General features: G+C 37.5%; 1 protein-coding gene across 32 annotated transcripts in view; it reads right to left on the bottom strand.

Moving 5' to 3' along the window:
* DNM3 (dynamin 3) overlaps nt 1–20,889 on the bottom strand; it is a 565,868-nt gene that overhangs the window by 433,611 nt on the left and 111,368 nt on the right. For all 32 annotated transcript variants that reach the window (XR_011532051.1, XR_011532053.1, XR_011532052.1 and 29 more), the window contains exon 2: nt 1,258–1,331. Coding sequence is in view for 18 of the 32 variants with exons in the window: in XM_070591069.1 (XP_070447170.1) it covers nt 1,258–1,331 (74 nt within the window). In the remaining 14 variants the exon portion in view is untranslated. The remainder of the gene's footprint in view (nt 1–1,257; nt 1,332–20,889) is intronic.

Here is a 20,889-nt window from a genome sequence, read left to right as displayed (position 1 = left end):
TTTCATGGTAGGGTGTGGGATTTTTTCAAATGCTTTTTCTAAGTCTATTGAGATGATCCTGTGATTTTTGTTTTTCTTTCTCCTGACATGATACATTACATTACTTGATTTTGAGATGTTAAACCACTCTTGCATTCCTGCAATAACATTGATTCTCAAACTCATATAGAATTTCAAAGGACTCAGGATAGCCAAAACAAGATGAACACAGTAGAAGGACTCATAATTCCCAATTTCAAAACTTACTACAAAGCAAGGGTAATCAAGACAGTATGAAACGCACAAATATAGACATATAGACCAATCGAATAGAATTGAGAGTCCAGAAATGAACCCATATATCTAGGGACAATTGATTTTTAAGAAGGACAACAAAAGCATACAATGGAGAAAGAATAGTCTTTTCAACAAATGGTGCTGAGACGAGTGGATATCCACATGTAGAAAATAAAGTTGGACCTGACCTCATCCTGTATACAAAAATTAACTCAAAATAGATCAAAAACCTAAACATAGGAACAAAATTATAAAATTCTTAGAAGAAAACATAGGGGTATATCTTCACGACCTTGGCTTTTACAAATTATGAGGTATGATTTTTATGAGTGCTTAAATCTTAAGCATTCAAAGCAACTGAGAGGAAAAGCAGTAAAATTCTCAAAAAAATGGGGAAAGATAAAAATAGCCAAATCACAAAAGAAGAAATACAAACACCAAATAAACATGAAAAAACTTCAACACATCAGTTGCTAAGAAATAAAAATGAAAACAAAGCTCATTTGCCTATCAAGTCCTAAAAAGGACAAGCATAGCTCATTAGATGTAGATACAGATATGGATATAGATATAGACACACATACACTATACATATGCATACAGACATTAAATGGATGTTGAATCTTGCTACTTAAAAATATCCCCAAACAAACACACATATACAAGAAGGAAGTATACCAAAGGAATATTAGTAGCTATGCTATATTTTACAATTATATAGCTGTATTACAATGAGACTATTATTTTCAAGGCATAAAAAATAGATGTTAAAAATCTATATGCAAATAAGGCTTTCCCTTTACTGTACCCAAATGAATTAAAAGAACAATGAAGTAGGGAGCACTGGAGGGAAATTTAGGCAGCTATCCAGAGCAGAATGATCACAAAAACATTTCTGTTGCTACAACCCAACATCCAGAAATGGCGGCAATAGGTACCATTGATGTACTCATCCATGTAGCAAATACCCTCATTCATTACCTGCTTTGGAAGTAACAAGCTGCAGCACAAGAGGCCGTCTCGTTACGATGCCTGACCCTCGAGGGAGAAAGTCCCTAAAAAAAAAAAAAAAAAGAAGGAATAATAGATTAAGGCATTTTAAGGAATTCTGATCACCTACAAATTTACAAGTCAAGTTCCATAGTAATTCTCCTAGTTCCCAGCCTTTCCATGTATCACATGTCTAAAGAGTGCTAGATCTGCTCATCTTATATAAAAAGCATTTGCAAAGTTAAAAAAAAAAAAAAGAGGGGAAGGGCCCTCTACATTGAATATTAATCCATGAGCATTATCATAATGACCTCATTGGAATACATCATTCATTTAGCTGAAATTAATAAAAGCTTGCAATAAATTATTATGTATTGTCAATTCACTTTTATTTTCAGAACATCAGCATTTATAAAAACATTTGATACAGAAATTAATCCTTAAACTCTTTTTGGTAAATAAAAAATTCAGTAGTCTGTCCAACTTCAGGATCAATATAACACCATTAAATACTGACCATTATTAGTGGTAATAAAGGCACATTAGATTGTATCTTCAAAATATCCTGAATTTTTTCTCCAGTAAAGAGTCACACATAAAATATGGGATTAAGTAGAGGTAAATATTGTGTATGTAGAAATTAACAGCAGAAAAAAAATTGCAATTTGTGTTTTTGTTTGTTCTCATTCCTGATAGATGGGAGTTTACTAAAAAGGGAGTTTTTAAATAAAGATTGTTTTTAAAATGGTATGTTAATATATACAAGACCAATAAAACTACAGCAAGGACAGTATTTTATAATTACATCCGCAATGTCACATAAATCAGTACTGATTCTGCAATATCAAAGAATTCATAAGCATACCTATAAGCTTTTAAACACATTTAGAATGCATCACAACTTTTAGAAGAATCATCATTTTAAAAATCACAAAAGTCCATTGAAAATAAATTTTTGACTCAATGGCAGTGTTTCTGAAATAGTCATTCTGGGACCATCAGAAACTGTTATAACCACGGACAGCCAGGACCCATCCTGAACCTACAGATTCAGAATGTTCAGGGGAGCGTGTGCAGTCTCTGCCCTCTTAACAAGCTCCAGGGGATCCTGATGTTCATCACAATGTGAAAACCACCTGCCTCAAGTCAGGATACGTTACTCAACAATCAGCATGGTGTGTTCTATGAGTTTTGCAGGAAATTTGGCAGAACAGAGCTTCAACACAGATGGGATTTCAATGAACAGCAGCTTAGGAAATAGATAAAGGCCAATAAGAATACTGCAAAACCCAAGCCTTCAGCTCCCCTGATACTTTAGAATGGAGAGTTACAGAGAAAACAATGATGCAAAATTTCCCCTATTCCCACCAATTTATTTTGCAAATGCTACTGTACATTCTGACAGAGGAAATAATACTGAACAGCATCTTAACTAAGTTAATGACTTTACTCCTTAATTCCAAGGGCTAAGTTTCATTTGGAATGTCATTGTAAGTGAATAAAATAGAGAATAATGAAACTACGGACTTGTATTTGCTCTAAAAAATGTGACCCTAAATAACTAATATTATTTATTCATCAAAAAAAAATGTTCTAAGAAACTAAGAAGTGCTAGGGAGATGCTGTGAGCATGGCCCTGCACTAGGAGGACACCAGGAATTTGAAATCTCATGAGCAGATAAAGACATGCACATAGAAAACCATTAAAGAAGGAAACAGATAAACTACATTGGAGTTCAGAAAAGAGGCAGATCGATACTCTCCTTCATATCTAAATAGATATAATTAAATACTCTTTTAATATTCTCCAAGAACTATATTAGAATATGCGCTAGTTTGGATGGTTTCAGTAATCATTTAAAGTTTAACCAAAGCAAGCAGAGCATCTACTCTGTGCCTAGAACCAAAAAGGAAGAAGATAAGTTGAGAAACAAATGGATAAAAGGAAAATAAAACAAAACAAAACTTCAGAGCAAAGAGCTGGAGAACATCTGTTTGAGATTTTAGGAGCGTGAATAAGGTTTTAGGATATATAGATGCCAAAGAGAAATATACAGGTTATAAATGTCTGCATAATGCCCTTTAAAGAATCAAAATATTTTCTTCAAAAACAATAAAAAGAGAAAGAGAGAGAAAAAGGAAGGAAGGAAGGAGGGAAAGAAGGAGAAGAAAGGAGGTTTAGTTACTTAATATCTTCAGGCTGGGATCTGTTTCAACTCAAGCTATGACCATATATTTTTAATGCAGATTTAATAACAATCCCTTTGAACATTATTAAAGCAAAATAGAAGGTAGCAAACATTTTAAATAGCAAATAATCATCATGTGTTTGGCTGAAAAGCCCACAATACATCTAAATATTTTCTCTGCTTTTTTACTAAGTAAATAGAACTTTGCATTAAAAGTGATAAATGGATTCAGGTACCCAACCCCTTTCTTACTAATTCATACTTACTGACCCCCTTCGTGGCTCTCACCAGTCCTCCTACCTCCAACATATATTCTCACCAAAAGTCAAAAGAATTGGTAATGACATCTTGCTATTTGGAAGTCTCTCCTGACTTGACAAAAGTCGCTGAAGCGCAACAAAGCACTAAAGAGAAATTTCTCCCTTCTGAAGAGTGAGTGGCTAATCTGGCATCCTGAAGACTCATGTCATTCTACGATCCAGCAGCATGAGAACCACGTGCCCAGCACACTCCTGCTGTGAGGGCTAAGGGGTGAGGCCTCAAATGAAACACAAAGAACCTCGCTTTCAGCCCCAGCTCCACCACTGAGTGGGCAAAATTGTCTCTGAACCTCAGTTTCTTTTGCTACTAAACTGAGACAATCCTATGGGTCAAATGAAAAGCGTCATAAGGCAACTTTTTTAAAAACCCAAGCCTCACAGAAAAAAGGAGTACTATTACTTTTACCATTGTTACAATATAGCCACAGTGTATTTTCCCTATATTGCAGCATTCTCTCATCTTTAAAAAAAGGCTCTACACACAATATTTTAACATTTCACAAATGTAATTTGGAGATGGGGAGCCTCAGACTGCACCTGAACTGTCCCCCCTTGCTGTTGACAAGCTGCACCGCTTTGGAAAGCTCAGTTTCTTATGCTTGCTCCATCAACAGGGAGCCAAGGCACTGACACAAACAATCATGAATAATCCATTAGCCACTGAGTGCAACCATTTGAATTTTATTATTTTCACTATAATAGGTGGTTGGTTTTCCCATAAGTACATCTTATGGGAAAATTACTTTGCTAAATTAATGCAGAAAAAATAATGACTGTACCTTTAGTATTACTGTGAATTTAAACTATACATTTTTTAGTATATAGTCTAATATATAGAAATAAAAAGAAAATTTGCAGGCCATTTTCCTCCAAAACGGATCTTCAAGGTAAAGGGTGAGAAGAGTAATCTGAAGACTAAGCATTATTAAATTGACTCCATTCTATTGCCTGAACGCCTTATTTATGGTTGGACTGCACAGATTTTCAGGCAAGAGGAGTGCTTCCCTCTCTGCCACATAGCAGCTACAACTCAAATGCCTTTCTTCTCTCCCCACCCCACCTTAATAAAGCACTAATCTGCACAGTCTTAACAGCTGGTCTTCCAGAAATAAGTCAATGCTTTTTCATGATTTCTTGACTCCTGCACAAAAGTAGAGGACAATTCCCACACTGTGGTCTAAGAACCATCTCGATAATATTTCTTATTGGCTCTTCCAGAAACTTAGTTACCGAGAAATATTATTGCTCCACTAGAAAATGACTGACCTTTAGAAGACTAAAAAAGGAGAGCACACTTGCTGTATCAATAAAGCTAAAAGGAAATTTCTCCCTTAGCAGCAAAGAAAGTAACCACAGAGATGCTTTTATTCACTATAGATGTAAATAATCCTTAACTAGATGATCTGTTCAATAAATAAATATTTAACATCTGCCCTTGACAGAAGATGAGACGCATAACTCATACTCTCCAAGGAGTTAATTCGTGTAGCTCATTCACTCAAAGATAAATAAGCTTAGTCTTAGAGGAGAACAACATGCACACAATTACAATAAGCGTGAGAGGTACTCTGGTTAAGCTCCACACAAGGAGAAGCACTGACCAAGAGCAGGGAATAATCTGTTCTGCTTGGGGGACTGGCCAGAAACAATTTCAGAGAAGAGACGTGGTAGGAAGCATTCCACAAGGGATCAGGATGCGCAAAGACATGGAAGATCAAAGCAACACAGAACATTAAGGAACTGTGGACTAAAGAAAGGTCAGAATGAAGTGGAGAACAGTCTGGAGAAGGAAGCAGGAGCAGACCTTGGGGGCCTTCACATGCATTTTTTTCCAAGTACCTAGGAATCATCCATCCTCCATCTTCCTCTGTCTTCATGCTCCAGAATCGTCACCAAGTCCTGCTCATTCTACCTTCTTAATATCCCTTAAATGCATCCTCTCCTCTCTATTTCAATCACCACTCTAGATGTCACCAACTCTCATACAGACTATCACAATAACCTCGCAATTAATTTCCCTGCACCCAATTTGAGCACCCTCCAATCCATCCTCAACAGTGACATAAGTCCCATCCCACCATTTCCAGACTCTAAAATTAGAGTCATTAAATGACTCCCATTGTTTAGTATGAAATCCAAACCATAAACAAAGTAGAAAAACAGCCCTGCCCTCTAGTGTGGTCTCTGTGTGCACCTGTGCTCTCAGGCTCGGTGCCTTGGAGCACTCCATGCTCCCCTCATGGGGTGCCCTCCCCACACTTCTCCCTCTAGCCAACTCCTACTTAATCTTCAACACTCAGATCCATGTCATCATGTCTGAGAAGCCTTCTTTGGAACCCCCTGTACATGCCTCTACCTAAGCTCTCAACACACACTTGTCATACTGGTCTAGTTACGTCTGCTCCCTAACCTTGTGTTCCCCCCAGTGTTGCCTTTAGTGCCCAAGTATTAAATATTTTTAATACTTTCTACCTACTCTCTCAGGAAGATTTCTCCTTGTCCTGTATATTCATAACAGGGAAGGAAAACAATCCCATGTCTGAGTCCCCGATAGGCAGAAAACTAAGCAGCATTTTACGTGGACAGAAAGAACAGGCAAGATCACTTTCAATTTACCAATAATTTGCTGAGGTCATTTAAATCAATATTTTTATTGTGAATGTTTAAGAGTCTACAGTATTCACTAAAGTACAAAATACAGAACGTCAGATGAGCCAAGATTACCGACCGTTTAAAGACATGGAAGAGAATTTGAAGAAAACAATTTTTTTAATCAAAAAGCCAATACACTTTTTTAAAAAATCATTCCTTAAAAACAGAGAAGTATCTTTTTAAAAAACTAAGTATAATTTTATGCGCTCCAAAATAATTCCTGTCAGATTACTCTCTCAGAGTACTTCAAAATGATAACCCAATTTAAAAAGGAGAGAGAGGGGAAAAGGAAGAGAGGGAAAGGAGAAAGAGAGAGAGAGAACAGAGGCAGACAGACAGGTCACTGCCAAATCCTGCCCACCTCCTCCCCCAAGAAGCAGTGAGGTCATATATTGCACACGCTGAACACAATGGCACTATTAAAATGGCTTTGTGTTTGCGTGCCCTAATCCTGAAGCTTTGCCAACCATTACAATGCCACTTTAATTGCTGAAGGAAGTAATTATGCCAAAATCCATGGATTTAATTGGAAATTTTCCACTGCTGTTTCCTTTTTCCTAATTTCTTGTCACACAGTAAGAATATGAGCACTCACAAATTTGTAAAAGATCACATTTTGCTGCTATCAGTTACTCTATAATTTGAGATATTCAATAAATACCACCATCACTTTGTTTGAAAAACATAATTACAAATCCAACTGCAGGAAACACAAATTTTTGTCTGTTTTTTTTTTAAGAGTTTGAAGGAGGTTTTTATTTTTATTTTTTTTCCTCCCCAAAGCCCCAGTACATAGTTGTATATTCTAGTCGTAAGTCTTTCTAGTTCCTCTATGTGAGCTGCCAGCACAGCATGGCTACTGACAGACAGTGGTGTGGTTCCCCGCCCAGGAACCAAACCCAGGCAGCCAAAGCAGAGCATGCCGAACTTTAACCTCTAGGCTATCACAGCTGGCTTAGAAACACAATGTTTTTATTTTTTTACTAACATCTATGAAACTTCGATATTTAACTTTTATTCATAAAACATAATTTCTAAGCAATATATTTTCATTAAATCTAACTAATCAATAGTTAATGGTTCCAACTGCAACATTCAAAATGCAGAAGTTCCTGAGTCAGAGATCTGTAAACTGAATGAAGAAGCCAGTTCTCAGTTTACAAATACCATGTGTGTTCCCCACTAAGAAACACTCTCAAGAACTTAATGCCTTCATATTTAATCCATTTTATTTGCTTATTCACAAACCCAGTTTGTTCAAGATTTTAAAGCAGATTAATGAGTCCCAGCTTAAAGCAGAGGCACTTAGCTACCGGCAGAGGCACTTAGCTACTGCTCTATTCCAAATAACAGACTATAACTTACCCTGGGTAGCTGCCATGCAAATGAATGACAAAAGGGACTACTGAAGAGACGGCTACTTGCCTGCCTAATATCCATCTCCCACTTATTTCTTATTAACAGAATCCCAGTTTTGTTGGGAATGGCAACATGCCCAACTTTACGAGATAACTAAATAGACAAATAAATCTACATTGCCCAACCTCCAGTGCAAATGAAATGTCTACATTTTAATCAGTTTAAGATGTAATTAGAGGTTGTTGAGTGACATCAGGGATATTTAAAAGGGTCTGATTTAGCGGATATGTACCTTTTGCCCTTCCCTCTTCTTTCTTCTCTCTCTCAGTTATACATGATAGCAGAGCTGCAGGAACCATCTTAAACTAAAAGACAATCTCGAAGATGGAAGATGGGAGCTATGGGCAAAAGATGGCAGAGCAAAAAAGACAAAGAGTCTAGGATCGTGCTGGTATTATGAATCACTGAACCAGCCTTGTACTTCCTAAGAAAGAGAGTGAGAAGAAAAAAAAAAGAGAGAGAGAGACACTATGCTTTAAAACTGTGTTTCTCAACCTTCTTTCTATTATTGTCCTCCTAAGGAAACTTATTAGATATTTTTCACCATTAAATTTCCCCCCATTAAATTTTAATACGCAGATATACCATATATCAGAACTGCACATATATATATCTGTGCTTTATACATAAAAACAGTAAGCTTTTTTGACCCCAAGAATCAATTTTTGTCCCCTTGGGGGCAACATCACCCTCCTTGAGGACATGTGCTATAGATCAAAGAGGAGTAAGAAAACCCAGGATGCTAACATTCGGTCCTGTCGGGCATCCCTTCCTGCAGGGTTTCTAAAAGAGATGCATGTACAAAGAACAAGGTCTGATGGCTTTTGCCTCAAACCCCAATACATTTCCTCCCCAACCCTGGAAACATGAGGGGGACCATATGGAACCCTTTGGCCTAATTAAGAGGCAGGCTTAAGGCCTAGTACCAACGAGGCTCAAAGGCCTCTCTTGCCCGTTTTCTATGAAGCCCATACATGAATCTTAGACCTCTGTAATTTGACACTACAGCGGCAAAGAAAAGCCCATGTGTGGAAGACCATACCCAGGGAGAAGAAGCAAGGGCAAGAGAAAACATACCCAATGAGGAGGACAGGGCTCGTCCAGCAGCCCACCTCCACCCTTCCGCTACTAAGGCCTGACTTAGAGAATGGCCCCGTTACTGTCCTTGGTGCTGAATGTCTATTACCAGTTCCTTGGCAGGGGGCTGGAAGGGAAGAGCACAGATAAAAGTAGAAGTAAGCTAGCCAACACTGTGTTCTTCTGTTTTCACTTCTTCTAAGATGTTGGAAGAAAAATTAAGTATTTAATTGGAAGCCAAAAAGGTATAGGTCAATTTCTCCACTAAAACAGAGCAGAGAGCCATAGCCACATCATATATTTAAAAAGAATGGGAATCTGATTTTCTAATTATCAAGGAGAGATTTAAGTAGATCCTTGGATCCAGCTCCTCCCTAACACTGTAGAAGCCTCATGTATTATTCCCACAGGAAAACTTTTTATTCCCAGAACATCTTGTTCCCAAGTGACCTCACAGTAATTTCAGACCTCTGTGTTGATGCCTCTACCATGGAAGTCCTTCTCCACTGCACCCTCCTTTACCCATCTCATCTTTAAAGATAGAATACTGGCACAGCCCCCTGTGGGAAGCATTTCTGAGATGCCAGTATGTTTAGATGCTCTTCTTCTTTACTCCAGAGTACCAGTCACATCCCCTCCCCTAAGGAAATTCTCTGAGGACAGGGACCTCATTTCTGTGAGGCAGTGTTTGGCACAGCACCTAGCACAAAGAAGGTGCTCAATGGTGACTTGGTGAACAAATAAAGTCAGTATTCTAGGAATTAAAACTTAATTTATTGCGAAAATAAATTTTAAGGAGTGATTTTCTAAAAATAAATATGTAAACATTCCTAATTAAAGAGATAGATATCATATATGTGGTCTATTATTTTACTTTCTTACCTGAAAAGTGTTTTTTCTTGTCTGCTTAATTGATTTTTTTCTATGATCCGATAGCATTGACCACAGAAATTTTAAAGATCAAGGAAATAAAGAAGGAAAAATCACTCAATTAATATCTAATAGATATATATATAGGCATATATATATTTATAATATGTATATAAGATATGCACACACAACAGATATTTAGCTATTTCTTATCTTAAAAGTTACCCTTGAAACTATATTCCCAGTGAAAGTTTAGGAAAAATATTTTAATACCTCCAAGGCCTAAAATGCATTAAAAGTAGCTGGAGGAAGCACATAACAGAGTTCAACATACTCCTGCTTACTACTCAATATATTCTGCTGACTAAAGAAGGCATATTAATGACTAAACATAACAATTACTATCTCTACCTACACCTCTCCGAGTATACCCATTAGACTATATTACCCATTTGTATATGTCAAGAAAAGTATATAAACTACATGTCGACCAATAGTCAGTAAACTCATAGTGTGTGACTAAACTGCTTGGTGGCTTCCTTCTTTATTTAGAGTAGATAGCAACTCAAAGCATCATTTGCCTTAGCAGCAATATTTACTCTTCCTCCTAAGACCTAACAGCATGTTTTAAAAACAAGCACACAAGCTTTTGAAAATTTAAGAAGTCCAAAGGAGAACAGACCATTAGGTTGAAGATAAAACAATCAAGACTGGCAGAATCTACTAAAAAATCAATGGCCATTAGGGTTTAAGATAAAATTTAACAAGGGAAACAGAACAGAAAGATATTAATGGGATAATTCTACTCAGATGTGAATTTCTCTATCTTTACTGGAGTTTTATTAGGTAAATAACTAATATAATATTTGTTTCTGTGAAATGCTTTTAAATACTTCTTTTTTAAGGCAGTATAGCCCGGTGGATAACAGCACAGATTCTAGCACTAAAATACCTGGGTTTGAATTCAGAATCTACTACTTAATTGGCTCATTTGCCTCATCTGAAAATTGAGGAGTGGGGGATAATACAATGCTTCATCTGCTGTGGCCAAATGTAATATGCAGCTTAATTTTTTTCTGATTTGAGAAAGGTAAAATGATGCATAGAACTTATACTGTGTAATGAAATCTGAGGCAGCACCCTGGAATCAAACACACTGATATGTTTGTAGTGTTGGGGCCCAGGGAGACTGCCCCAAAACATGCCACAATGGCATAGTGATTATTTTGAATTAAAGTTACTTGAGAAGCAACCTATGCAAAAATGGCATTTTGACCCTGCTCTCTCTGTTCCCAGTGAAAGCAGGAAATAAATCTCCCATGTGAAAGATGGGATGCTCTTTCCTACATCCTTATCATCAGAGCCAGGGTATTCAGGGCCAAGAGGCCCATATAAACAAACCTTGTTATTTTTTTACTAACTTACCACCCCAAACCCAAACTCTCCTTAAACTCTTACTAATTAAGCACCCAAAACTAAGTTTCTTTGTCCTGCCAAATCCTCGCAAATTTGTTTCTTTGTGTAAAAAGATATAAACTGCCTGCTTTGTTAACTCTCTGAGCATCATTTTTTTATGATCTCCCATGTGTACGTATTAAATTGTTTTTTCTCCCATTCATCTGGTTTTGTGTCAATTTTATTATTAGTCCAACCATAAGAATTCAAGAGGGGTAGAGAGTGGAATTTCTCACGTCCTGACAGCAGTAAAACAAATGAACATTCACACTAACAGAGACAAAGACAAAGTGTATAGCCTCGCATCACTCAGTTCACGTTTGCCAGGAAATGAGTTTAGGTCAATACAGGGTTGCCAAATGAGTTACAAAAATAATATCTGGTTTTCAGAGCATTTTGCATTTTGAAGTTGTAGACAAGATTAAAGTATTTATAGTAACACTTGGCACATTGTCAGTGGTCAAAAAATGTTAGCTCACGTCATTATGATGATAATCATTATAGTTATTTTCAGAAGAAATAGTAGTAAGTTACCCTGAAGTTTTAAATAAATTACTAAATATATTTATTATTTCCAAATGTACTTATTATCATTACTACTATATACTAAATGTACTTATTATTACTAAATGTAACTATTTACCCAAATTTGTCTCCGAAGCTAATATATCTCCATAGCAACAAGTAGTGATTCTCTTTTGTTAGCCATAGGCATGTGGCTTTAGGATAAGCCAGATTCAGTTTGTCACACTGTATCTAAAGTTTTGGGTGGTGTGAAAAGGAAAATATATCAAAATAAAAATACCTCTAACTTTAACCTTTTCATCCGCTTCCTCCAAAGTCATCAGCTACCTAAAGAGCTCTCACTATTGTTCTACTGCCTGCCATGAGAAAAGGTTAATGCAAAATATGGAATGAAAGCTTAAACAAAAGAATCAACACACATTCCAAGCACAGTGTGCTCAACTCAAATAGAGAAAGAAATGAACCCCCTGGCATCTAGAGTATTCCACAAGCGTGTGGCAAGTGTTATTTCTAGCCACTTAAAAGCACCAGTGAAAAGAGCTCAAATACTTAGAAAAGAAAAGATCTCCACTCCCATGAGGAGAAGCATTTATTAGCACTTAATGGCCCTCTTTCATTGCCTTTCCACTGACGCATCTCTATTTGTTCCAATTATAATTTCAAGTAACAGACCCAATAATGGTAAAAGTCTATAGTTCAGTGTGTGTGTTGTGAAAAGAGGTCTTTAACAGCACAAACCACATATGAAAGTATATGACAACACGAGATCTGGGAAAACCATATCACAATAAAGAGACAGAAGGTGATATAGAAAGAGCATGGTCAAGAAACCAGCTTAGGGGCCGGCCCTGTGGCCGAGTGGTTAAGTTGGTGCGCTCCGCTGCAGGCGGCCCAGTGTTTCGTCAGTTGGAATCCTGGGAGCCGACATGGCACTACTCATCAAACCACGCTGAGGCGGTGTCCCACATGCCACAACTAGAAGGACCCACAACTAAGAATATACAACTATGTACCAGGGGGCTTTGGGGACAAAAAGGAAAAAATAAAATCCTTAAAAAAAAAAAAAGAAACCAGCTTAGGTTCCAGCTGTGACTTCAACATGTCATTAAATCTATAGGAGACTCAGCTTCTACATCTTTACAGTGTGAGGACTGAACCGATGTCTTCCAATGCCTCTGCCACTTCCAAGATTCCATCAGTCTCTAATGCTAGAAGTAAATCAAGATACACAGAATCTAATCCCACCCCTGGCTTTCCAAGCAATTTTAAGGCTTCCTGTTTTCACTTCCATAACTGGGGAGGTTAGTATCCAGTTTAAGTCCAATAAAGGCAAGGACTATGTCTTTTATTTTATCACCACTACCATGGGGAGCACATTGCAGGTGCTCAAAAATATTAGTTAGAGGGAAGAAAAAAAAAGGCAGCCAAGCAAGCAGGAAGGGAGGCAGGCAGGCAGGAAGGAAGGCAGGAAGAGATAGGCTGAATAATTTGATATTACTGGAGTATTGCATGTAAGAGGACAGTGACGAAAGACAGCTTAGAATACAGGTTTCTTACTTTTAAGAAAGATCATATTAGGAAATTTCAAATTTAGAGACTATACTATATTAGAGAATATTACAGAGATGATATGTATTAAGTGTTTTCTGTGCTCAGAAATTAAGATGCTAAAAAATTTAAATGTGTGTTAGGTTATGCAGTGTTATGTATTAATTATTGTTGTGATACTTTAAAATGATGGATCATAAATTATTTTTTCATTATTATGTATTTTTCCTCATTGTTAGTAGTCAATATCAATATAGGTAGGAAAATAAACACCAATCAATTGAAAATGAAAACACTGAGATTTGAAAATGAGGGAAGAAAAGATAGAAATCTCTTGCTTCACTGGATGGAAAATAGCATTTCTAACACAAGAGTTCTAACATTAGCAAACAATATTAACAAAACAGAAGCACTTTAAGTTATTTAATTACCTACTTATGCAACTAAATCTATATGACTTTTGTTAATCTGACCGTGAATATTGTAAAGTAATAGTCACACATCAATAACTCAAAAGGAAAGATTCAGTTGTCACTCTCCACAGTTTAAATTTTCATGAAGTGAACACACAAGATTCATATCTTATCTCCTGACTCAATGAGATTCGAGATACAATAGGCCTATATTTTTTAAACGATGAGATGTGACCAATAAGTGGGTCATGAAATCAATTTTATAGATCATGACCAACATATTTTTTATAATGGAAAGGAACAGAACTCAACAGAAAATATCTGAGTATACAACATGTAGAAATGCTAAGTATTTCATATAGCTTTCATCTCAGTTTCATAAACATACACTGGGTCACAATGTAAAATGTATTTCTCACGAGACACAGTGTTTGAAAAACACCAAGTGAGTCTTCACTATTCCACTTAAGGCTATGTATGTTTCTGGTATTTTAGATATATTCCAATTCTGTATTTCAACCTGAAAGAAATAGTTATCCTTTAACATAGAAGCAGAGAATTGTAGAATTTTAAAGAATTTTATCAAGAGCTTGAAAATCCTAGATTACTGTATTTTAAGTCCCATTGGGGTTGCAGTTTTAAATAGTGGATCAGGATAGGTCTCAATGAAAATGAGATTTGAGCAATGACTTGAAAGGGTGAGTGAATTAGCTGCACAGATCTGGGGAGATGTGTGGCTGGCATGCTAACGAGATGAGCAAAGGGAAGAAATCAGATTAGGTCAGAGGGAGAAAGAGGGGCCAGGTCACTGCGGCCATTGTAAGGACTCTGGCTTTTCTCTATGTGAAATGGAGAGCTATTGATCTGACTTACATTTTACAAGGATCACTTTGGTTATTAAGAATAAACAGTAGGGGTCAAAGAGAGAAACAGGGAAAACAGGAGATGTTACAAAAACAGAGGGAAACAGCATGGACACACTGACCAGCTGGTAGCCGTGGAGGTGAGGAGAGGTGGTCAGATCCCGGGTCTATTTAAAAATAGAGCCCACCTGGAATTATTTCTGCCTTGCAACACAATGTGATGGGACAGGAACAAACTGTTTCCAGAAAGACTTGGGTTCAAATCCAAGCTCTGCCACTCATTAAGTCTGTATTATCTTAACTATATTTTACATCATCTCTACATCTCAGGGTCCAGGTCTGTAAAATAAAAACAGCATCACACCCTCAAAAGGGTTGTTGAGAGGATTAAATAACATGCAGAGAGCACATAGCAGGATTTGATAAGTGTGAGCTTCTTTTCTTCCTCCTATTATGTTTACTTGTTAGAGATATATTTAAAATAGGAAGACCCAGGGAGTCAGATCTGGTGGACCTTTCCTGGAAGTTAAGAATTTTTGATGAAAATAACATAGTTTCCAAAATAAATTGGGTACCCATAAAGTATAAAAGATTAGTGCATTTTATTAAAAGACGAAAATAATAGATTCAGAATCATGTCTAATCCTCGTGTTAGAGGACATCAGCGATGAGATTCTGTGCAAAAGTTTCTTGACCATCTGGTTCATCGTTTCATAAGAAGACCAGTAAATGGCGGAACATGAATGGCAGCTCTCAGGGACAGCCTCTTGCTCTTTGAAATGGGAAAAGGTTATTTAAAAAGAAACTGTCCTGAGGAAGGAATTAAAAGTGGTTTTTTCAGACTGCAATTGAACTACAGCTAAAAATACCTTACTAATGTTTGACAAGCTACTTCATTCATTTCCTCAGCAAATCTTTGAAAGCTGCAATGTCGCAGGCACTGTGAAGAGACTGAACAATCCAGGAACACTCCCTTCCCTCACAAAATTCACAGGCTAGTACATCCATTCTTCATTCAACCATCACATACTAAAACCACACTCTATCTACAAATTTAGGAGGTGGGTCGCCTCCTAAAATTAAAAACTTCCTACTTCCAAAACAGCCCATTATATTTTCAGTCTTGAGCCTATGTTTCAAACCTACTCATGGTTGACACTCTCACAATCTGCTTGTATCCACGTTGATCTTTCTGTCTAGCCATCCTCTTCATCCTTTAATAAAAGTAATTTTGTGTACCACTCCCAAGTTAAATCGACTCAAAATAGCTCCGTCACCTATTAAGAAACTGTTTCCTGATAACCACCTCATTATGTTAAAAGTCGTCTTCCTGATTTTCAAGATCCTCCCCTAAATTCAGTCACACTAAACAAGCATTTTTTGGCTATTGTTTCTGCCACACATACCCAAAAATAAAAAATGGAAAATAAATCTTCAGCTCCATCGAGACAGGTTTGCCTAGGGCCTTGCCTCCATGTATTCCAAGGTCCTCTGCTCCATGCTTTTGCTCCTGTGGCTCTCTCAACCTCAAATACCTTCTGTCTTTTTAGTATAAGTCATTTCGTAAAACTCTCACAACCAGTCTGTGATCCAAGCAAGGCAGGCATTATCTTTATATTGCAAATCAGAAAGCCAGAATTATTTTTAGACTCCCTACTCTCTGCTTATTCAAAAAGGAGAAGTGACATTTGACATGAATTTTGAATACTGAGTAAGCATTTTCCAGGTGGCCAAATGAGGACAAAGACATTTCAGGACGGATACATAAAGGTCAGGGAGGTAGGAAAGAGAAGTATACATGTGTGTATACATGAATTTATGCACATAAATCTTTGAACTGCTCCACTACACTTGAGATGCAAGAAACATCACATCTTTGTGTTTATCAAATTCAAATCAGTTCAGATGTGAAGGCCAAGACTCAGCCAGGTCAGCAAGAAATCTAATGTCAGACATGTTTAAGGGCTCTTCCCTCACCCCTTGAGTTGTATCAGACCCAAAAGGTGACACAATGAAGAAAAATATAGGCAAGGCCTGTTGTCAATGGCCCATGGTGACCCCCGCTGCTGCCCCGGGAGATACTCATTGTTTAAACCCTATGGCCCCATTAAAGGTGACTTGGCTACATTTGGTAGCATTCGATGCAGGCCCTCCATGCCACCCGGCCCTGCCTCTGTGCCAAGTTAGCCATGAGGACTTCACTATAGGTGTCAAAGTTGTCTCAGCGCTCAGTCCTTCCTAGCAATCACGTCACCATACCTACCTCAGGACTTCCAAGGCACTGCTTCAACTAGAGTACCAGCTTCAACTACCCATAAAAATGGACTGTCTCTGATTTCCTCGCCCTGAAAATTTTTTTCTGCCCTAGAGAGAGAACAGCCAATCTTCTAATGACAACTAGCATTTCTTTCCCAATCTCTTTCGACAATAATGAAGTTTAGTTGTTCTCTCAAAGTCTTTAGACACAGGATGTTCCTAAAAGCCTGTACCATGAAATCTAGGACCATCCAAGAGCCTGTTTAGCTTCCTTGGAAACAAGAAGGATTCCATCTTTAGGAATGGAGCAGACAGTCTTCCATTCCCAAGGAGAGAATGTATGCTTCTCTCAATGCTGCAGAACAAACAAGAAAGTTGTATTTTCCTGTCTTGCTACAGTAAATTCTTGATAAGGTGCCCTGTTGCATACATAAGTAACTTTAAGTCTTTCTCCAACCAGATCACAGGCACCTAAGTATCATTATCACAGTAGGCACACAGATATGTTCTGCATATATTCTAGCTGATTATTATATCAACCCATATGTTTGACATATCACAAACCAAACTGTCCCTTAAAGTATAGCTAAGTGGCAACAGATGTAACAAAGCTCATACAACAGATATAAAGAGGATCCTTTTACCCTAGCATTAGAAAGAGTCTCGTCATCTCTAAGTGTAAATCAAATCTGTGTCCCTGACAGATTCTAAATGTGGTCAATAAAAAACCCTCCACAATCCTTCTCCTACCAAGCACCAGTGGGTTACAGTAAATGCGGGGCCCATGTACCCACATCTGGTGGCGAATGAATTCTAGCTCTGTGATTATTTTGCCCAAAGTAGAACACTGTCAACAGTTTTTAAGCAAAATTTTAAAGTGTTTAAGTTCTATGTAGAATTTCCAGCTACTATCTCTTTTCAATTTAAGGTTACTAAGGCCCACTTTTCCAAGAATGACACGGTTACAAGTTAAATTTTGAAGTTCCAAGCTCAAAACCTGCAACTAAAATGTCTTCTTCAATCAAATTCCCACATTAACAATGTGCCGCAATTGGAAGGCGATGGATTCCAAAGAAGGAAGGGTTAGGTCCTGGCACCAGCTCTGGACCCTGAACAGATTAGTGAACCCCTTCTACCTGCACTCTCACTTGTAAAATAGTGACAGTACACTTGCCTTGTTCCAACACATCTGTGTCATGATTAGTAAATAAGATAGTGCATGGAAAAAGCTCTCTAAAAATTGCAGCATGAAAAAAAACGGAAGGCAGCATTACTGTCAACGTCCATCTTGGAGCATAAATTTAAAGGAAAAAAGTTATCTCCAGAAAAGTAAAATTCAGAAAGATAGCACCAAATACAAAAGAGAAACCAATAATAAAGTCATTTTTGTTACTGTAAATGCTACTCTCCAGTCTATGATATCACACTATATATCTAAGACATTTCTTAAAAGTTAGCCACAATTTTCATCTTGCTTCTCTCAATTAGAACTTCTCCTTATGGTATCACCCCAGTTCAACCCTTTATAAGGCTTTTCTTAACATAACTGTTGTAGGAAATTGTCACTCGGAGCACAGAAAAAGACAAGTCGTCTTTAACCAGTAACAGTAGTTTTATATGTCCAATCCCTGACGGACACCTGACAACCTGTCACCACCAGCATGTAAATCAATCAACAAAATATGTTGCTTCTGACACAATGACTTTGTCTCAAGCTTATCGAATGGTCAGCAAGTAAGCCCCAGTGTGAAACACAGGAGCAAACATTCACTGAACCAACTGTTAGGAAAACAATAGCAGAGATTTAAGTCTTTGATCAATAAAAAAATAGTCTCTCCTTTTTAACTAAGATTATCATTCCTGAACACATTTCTACAGAGTCAACAAAATTCCAGGTCACTACTTTGATTTTAAGCCATTGTCCAGATTTCAAACTCTTGCTTATAAAAGACAAAAACATTTCCCACATCAGGAATTTTGGATCTTAGAAAGTTTCAAGCCTATCCGTTCCTGAATGTCAACAGGGCTACCACAATAATGACCATTTTTACTTTCATTTTACAGAAGTCAGATTTTGTTCGCTGGCAATTCTCAAAGGATAATTAAAATGCTCAGTTCTTTTAACTGGTAAAAGAAATCTAACGGACCTTCCATATTTGATTGTTTAATCATTTCTACTAAAGGTTACTATTTTAATTAAAGATATTAAATGGAAAGAACATTATATCTTAGGATAAAAAAGATGAATATTTGCTACTCCAAAGCTGATGAAGTTAATGTGTTCTCCAGGGCCAGAATACAGTCTGGGATAGGGTTATTTTACTCTTGAAAAATCTTGACTACCTATTAACCTTTTTATGATCCCACAGGGCAATATAGACTTAAAATGTGTTTTTTTAATGTGCTATGGAAATATAAACTTGAACTGAGAATATACAGCCTCTCTGACATTCACTCATCACCAGGTGTTCTATACCATCTACACCTCACAGCTCTCTCTCAGCAATATACGTAAGAAGCACAAACTCTTGGCCATCCTACAAACAAATAATAGAGCAAGACCCTTTGGGAAAGGCCCCAGCCAGCATTTTAATTGTTAAAATTGTATTTTAATGGAAAACTATAAAATATAGTTGATATTTTCTTGTTGGCATTCTTAAAACACAGTATATCGAGTATTTACACATTTCTTGACAGAGCCTTCATTTGAAACATCAATTATTGTATTATGCTAAAACAGAGTGATGCCCACAGTGGATATTAAAGAGGCCTGATCACCCTGCACAAATTGTGAGCTTTTATGATTATTATTATTGTTCCCTTAGGAGGCATTTTACAATGTATCTGTCTCTTCCTTTGCTGTCAGCACACTGAGTGCCATTTCTCCCTGCCATCAGGGTGCCTGCTCTTAACCACTCCTTTTGTCCTTGTTCCTAGTCTGCTGCTCCTACTCGGTAATGGGCGTAGATGTCAGATAAACAGCCCTGTGAGAGTTGTGTGAAGTGAGTGGGCTCAAGGCAATGGCCTCCATTGTTCACCTGAGGGCAATCCAGAGGAGCTTTGCTACATCATAATGGCTGCTCAGAGCCTATTTAATTTACCTCTTGTCTCTCAGAGCTGTCTTCTTTCAGGGTTATATGAAAAATCAAGGATGTGAAAATGCTTTCTACAACATAATGCATGATGCTAAACTGTCAAAGTTACTGGGGACTAATGCACTTTTGGATTTTGGAACTCTGGCCAGGTGAGGTGCAACTAGAAAATGTCATCCTTCACGTGTACTGAACCCTACCCACTTCAAAGCATTGATAATATACATATATTATTGACTTCAATTCTCTCAACAATAAAGTAGGTAAGTACAATGGACCTGTTACCAGTGAGGAAAGAGACAAGGAGGGATTAAGGGACTCATCCCCTGTCAGAGGAGTTCACTAGTGACAGAGTGGGACTGAAGCCTGATATTCTGATTTCTAGTCCTGCACTTTTTCTAAAGAACTGCCTCCCAAAAAAGTTGCCCTCCACATGGAGTTCTCTCTCCGGGGAGCTCCCCGACTCGCAAAGAGCATGTCACTAGTGGGTCAAGAGGAATATGTCAAGAAATGTTATTCTCTACTTTTTACAGAGGTGCATGAGAAGTAAAATATTGGTTTAGATCATAGGTTAAACTACAGAGAGGAAGAAAGGGTGAGAGGGAAAACTAAAAAGCTCAGATCTTATGGGTTTTGGGGGGGGGGGGTACATAAAAATGTAAAGACTTAGAAACAGGCTAACACTACAAACAGAGAAAGAGTTAAAGTCCCACTTAGAATAAAGTCTGAGTGCTGGTATATGTCTATGTAACATCACTCAGACATCTTTGAAAGAAAGATCTCGGTTCAATTAAGCATTTGTGCTCAGAACTCCCTACCCCCCTTCCTCCTCTGAGACCTCCCTCTTGCCATTTACATCCTCTCAGACTCTCTCCTGCATTTTCAACCTCCCCTCTCAAGTGGTTCCTATAAAAGGGTTCCAGTTTACCATCCCTGCGGGGAAA

Source organism: Equus przewalskii, chromosome 23, assembly GCF_037783145.1.
Source record: "Equus przewalskii isolate Varuska chromosome 23, EquPr2, whole genome shotgun sequence".
Taxonomy (NCBI): Eukaryota; Metazoa; Chordata; class Mammalia; order Perissodactyla; family Equidae; genus Equus; species Equus przewalskii.
The sequence above is the reverse complement of the archived record's forward strand: the minus strand, read 5'-3'. Positions and strand labels throughout refer to the sequence as shown.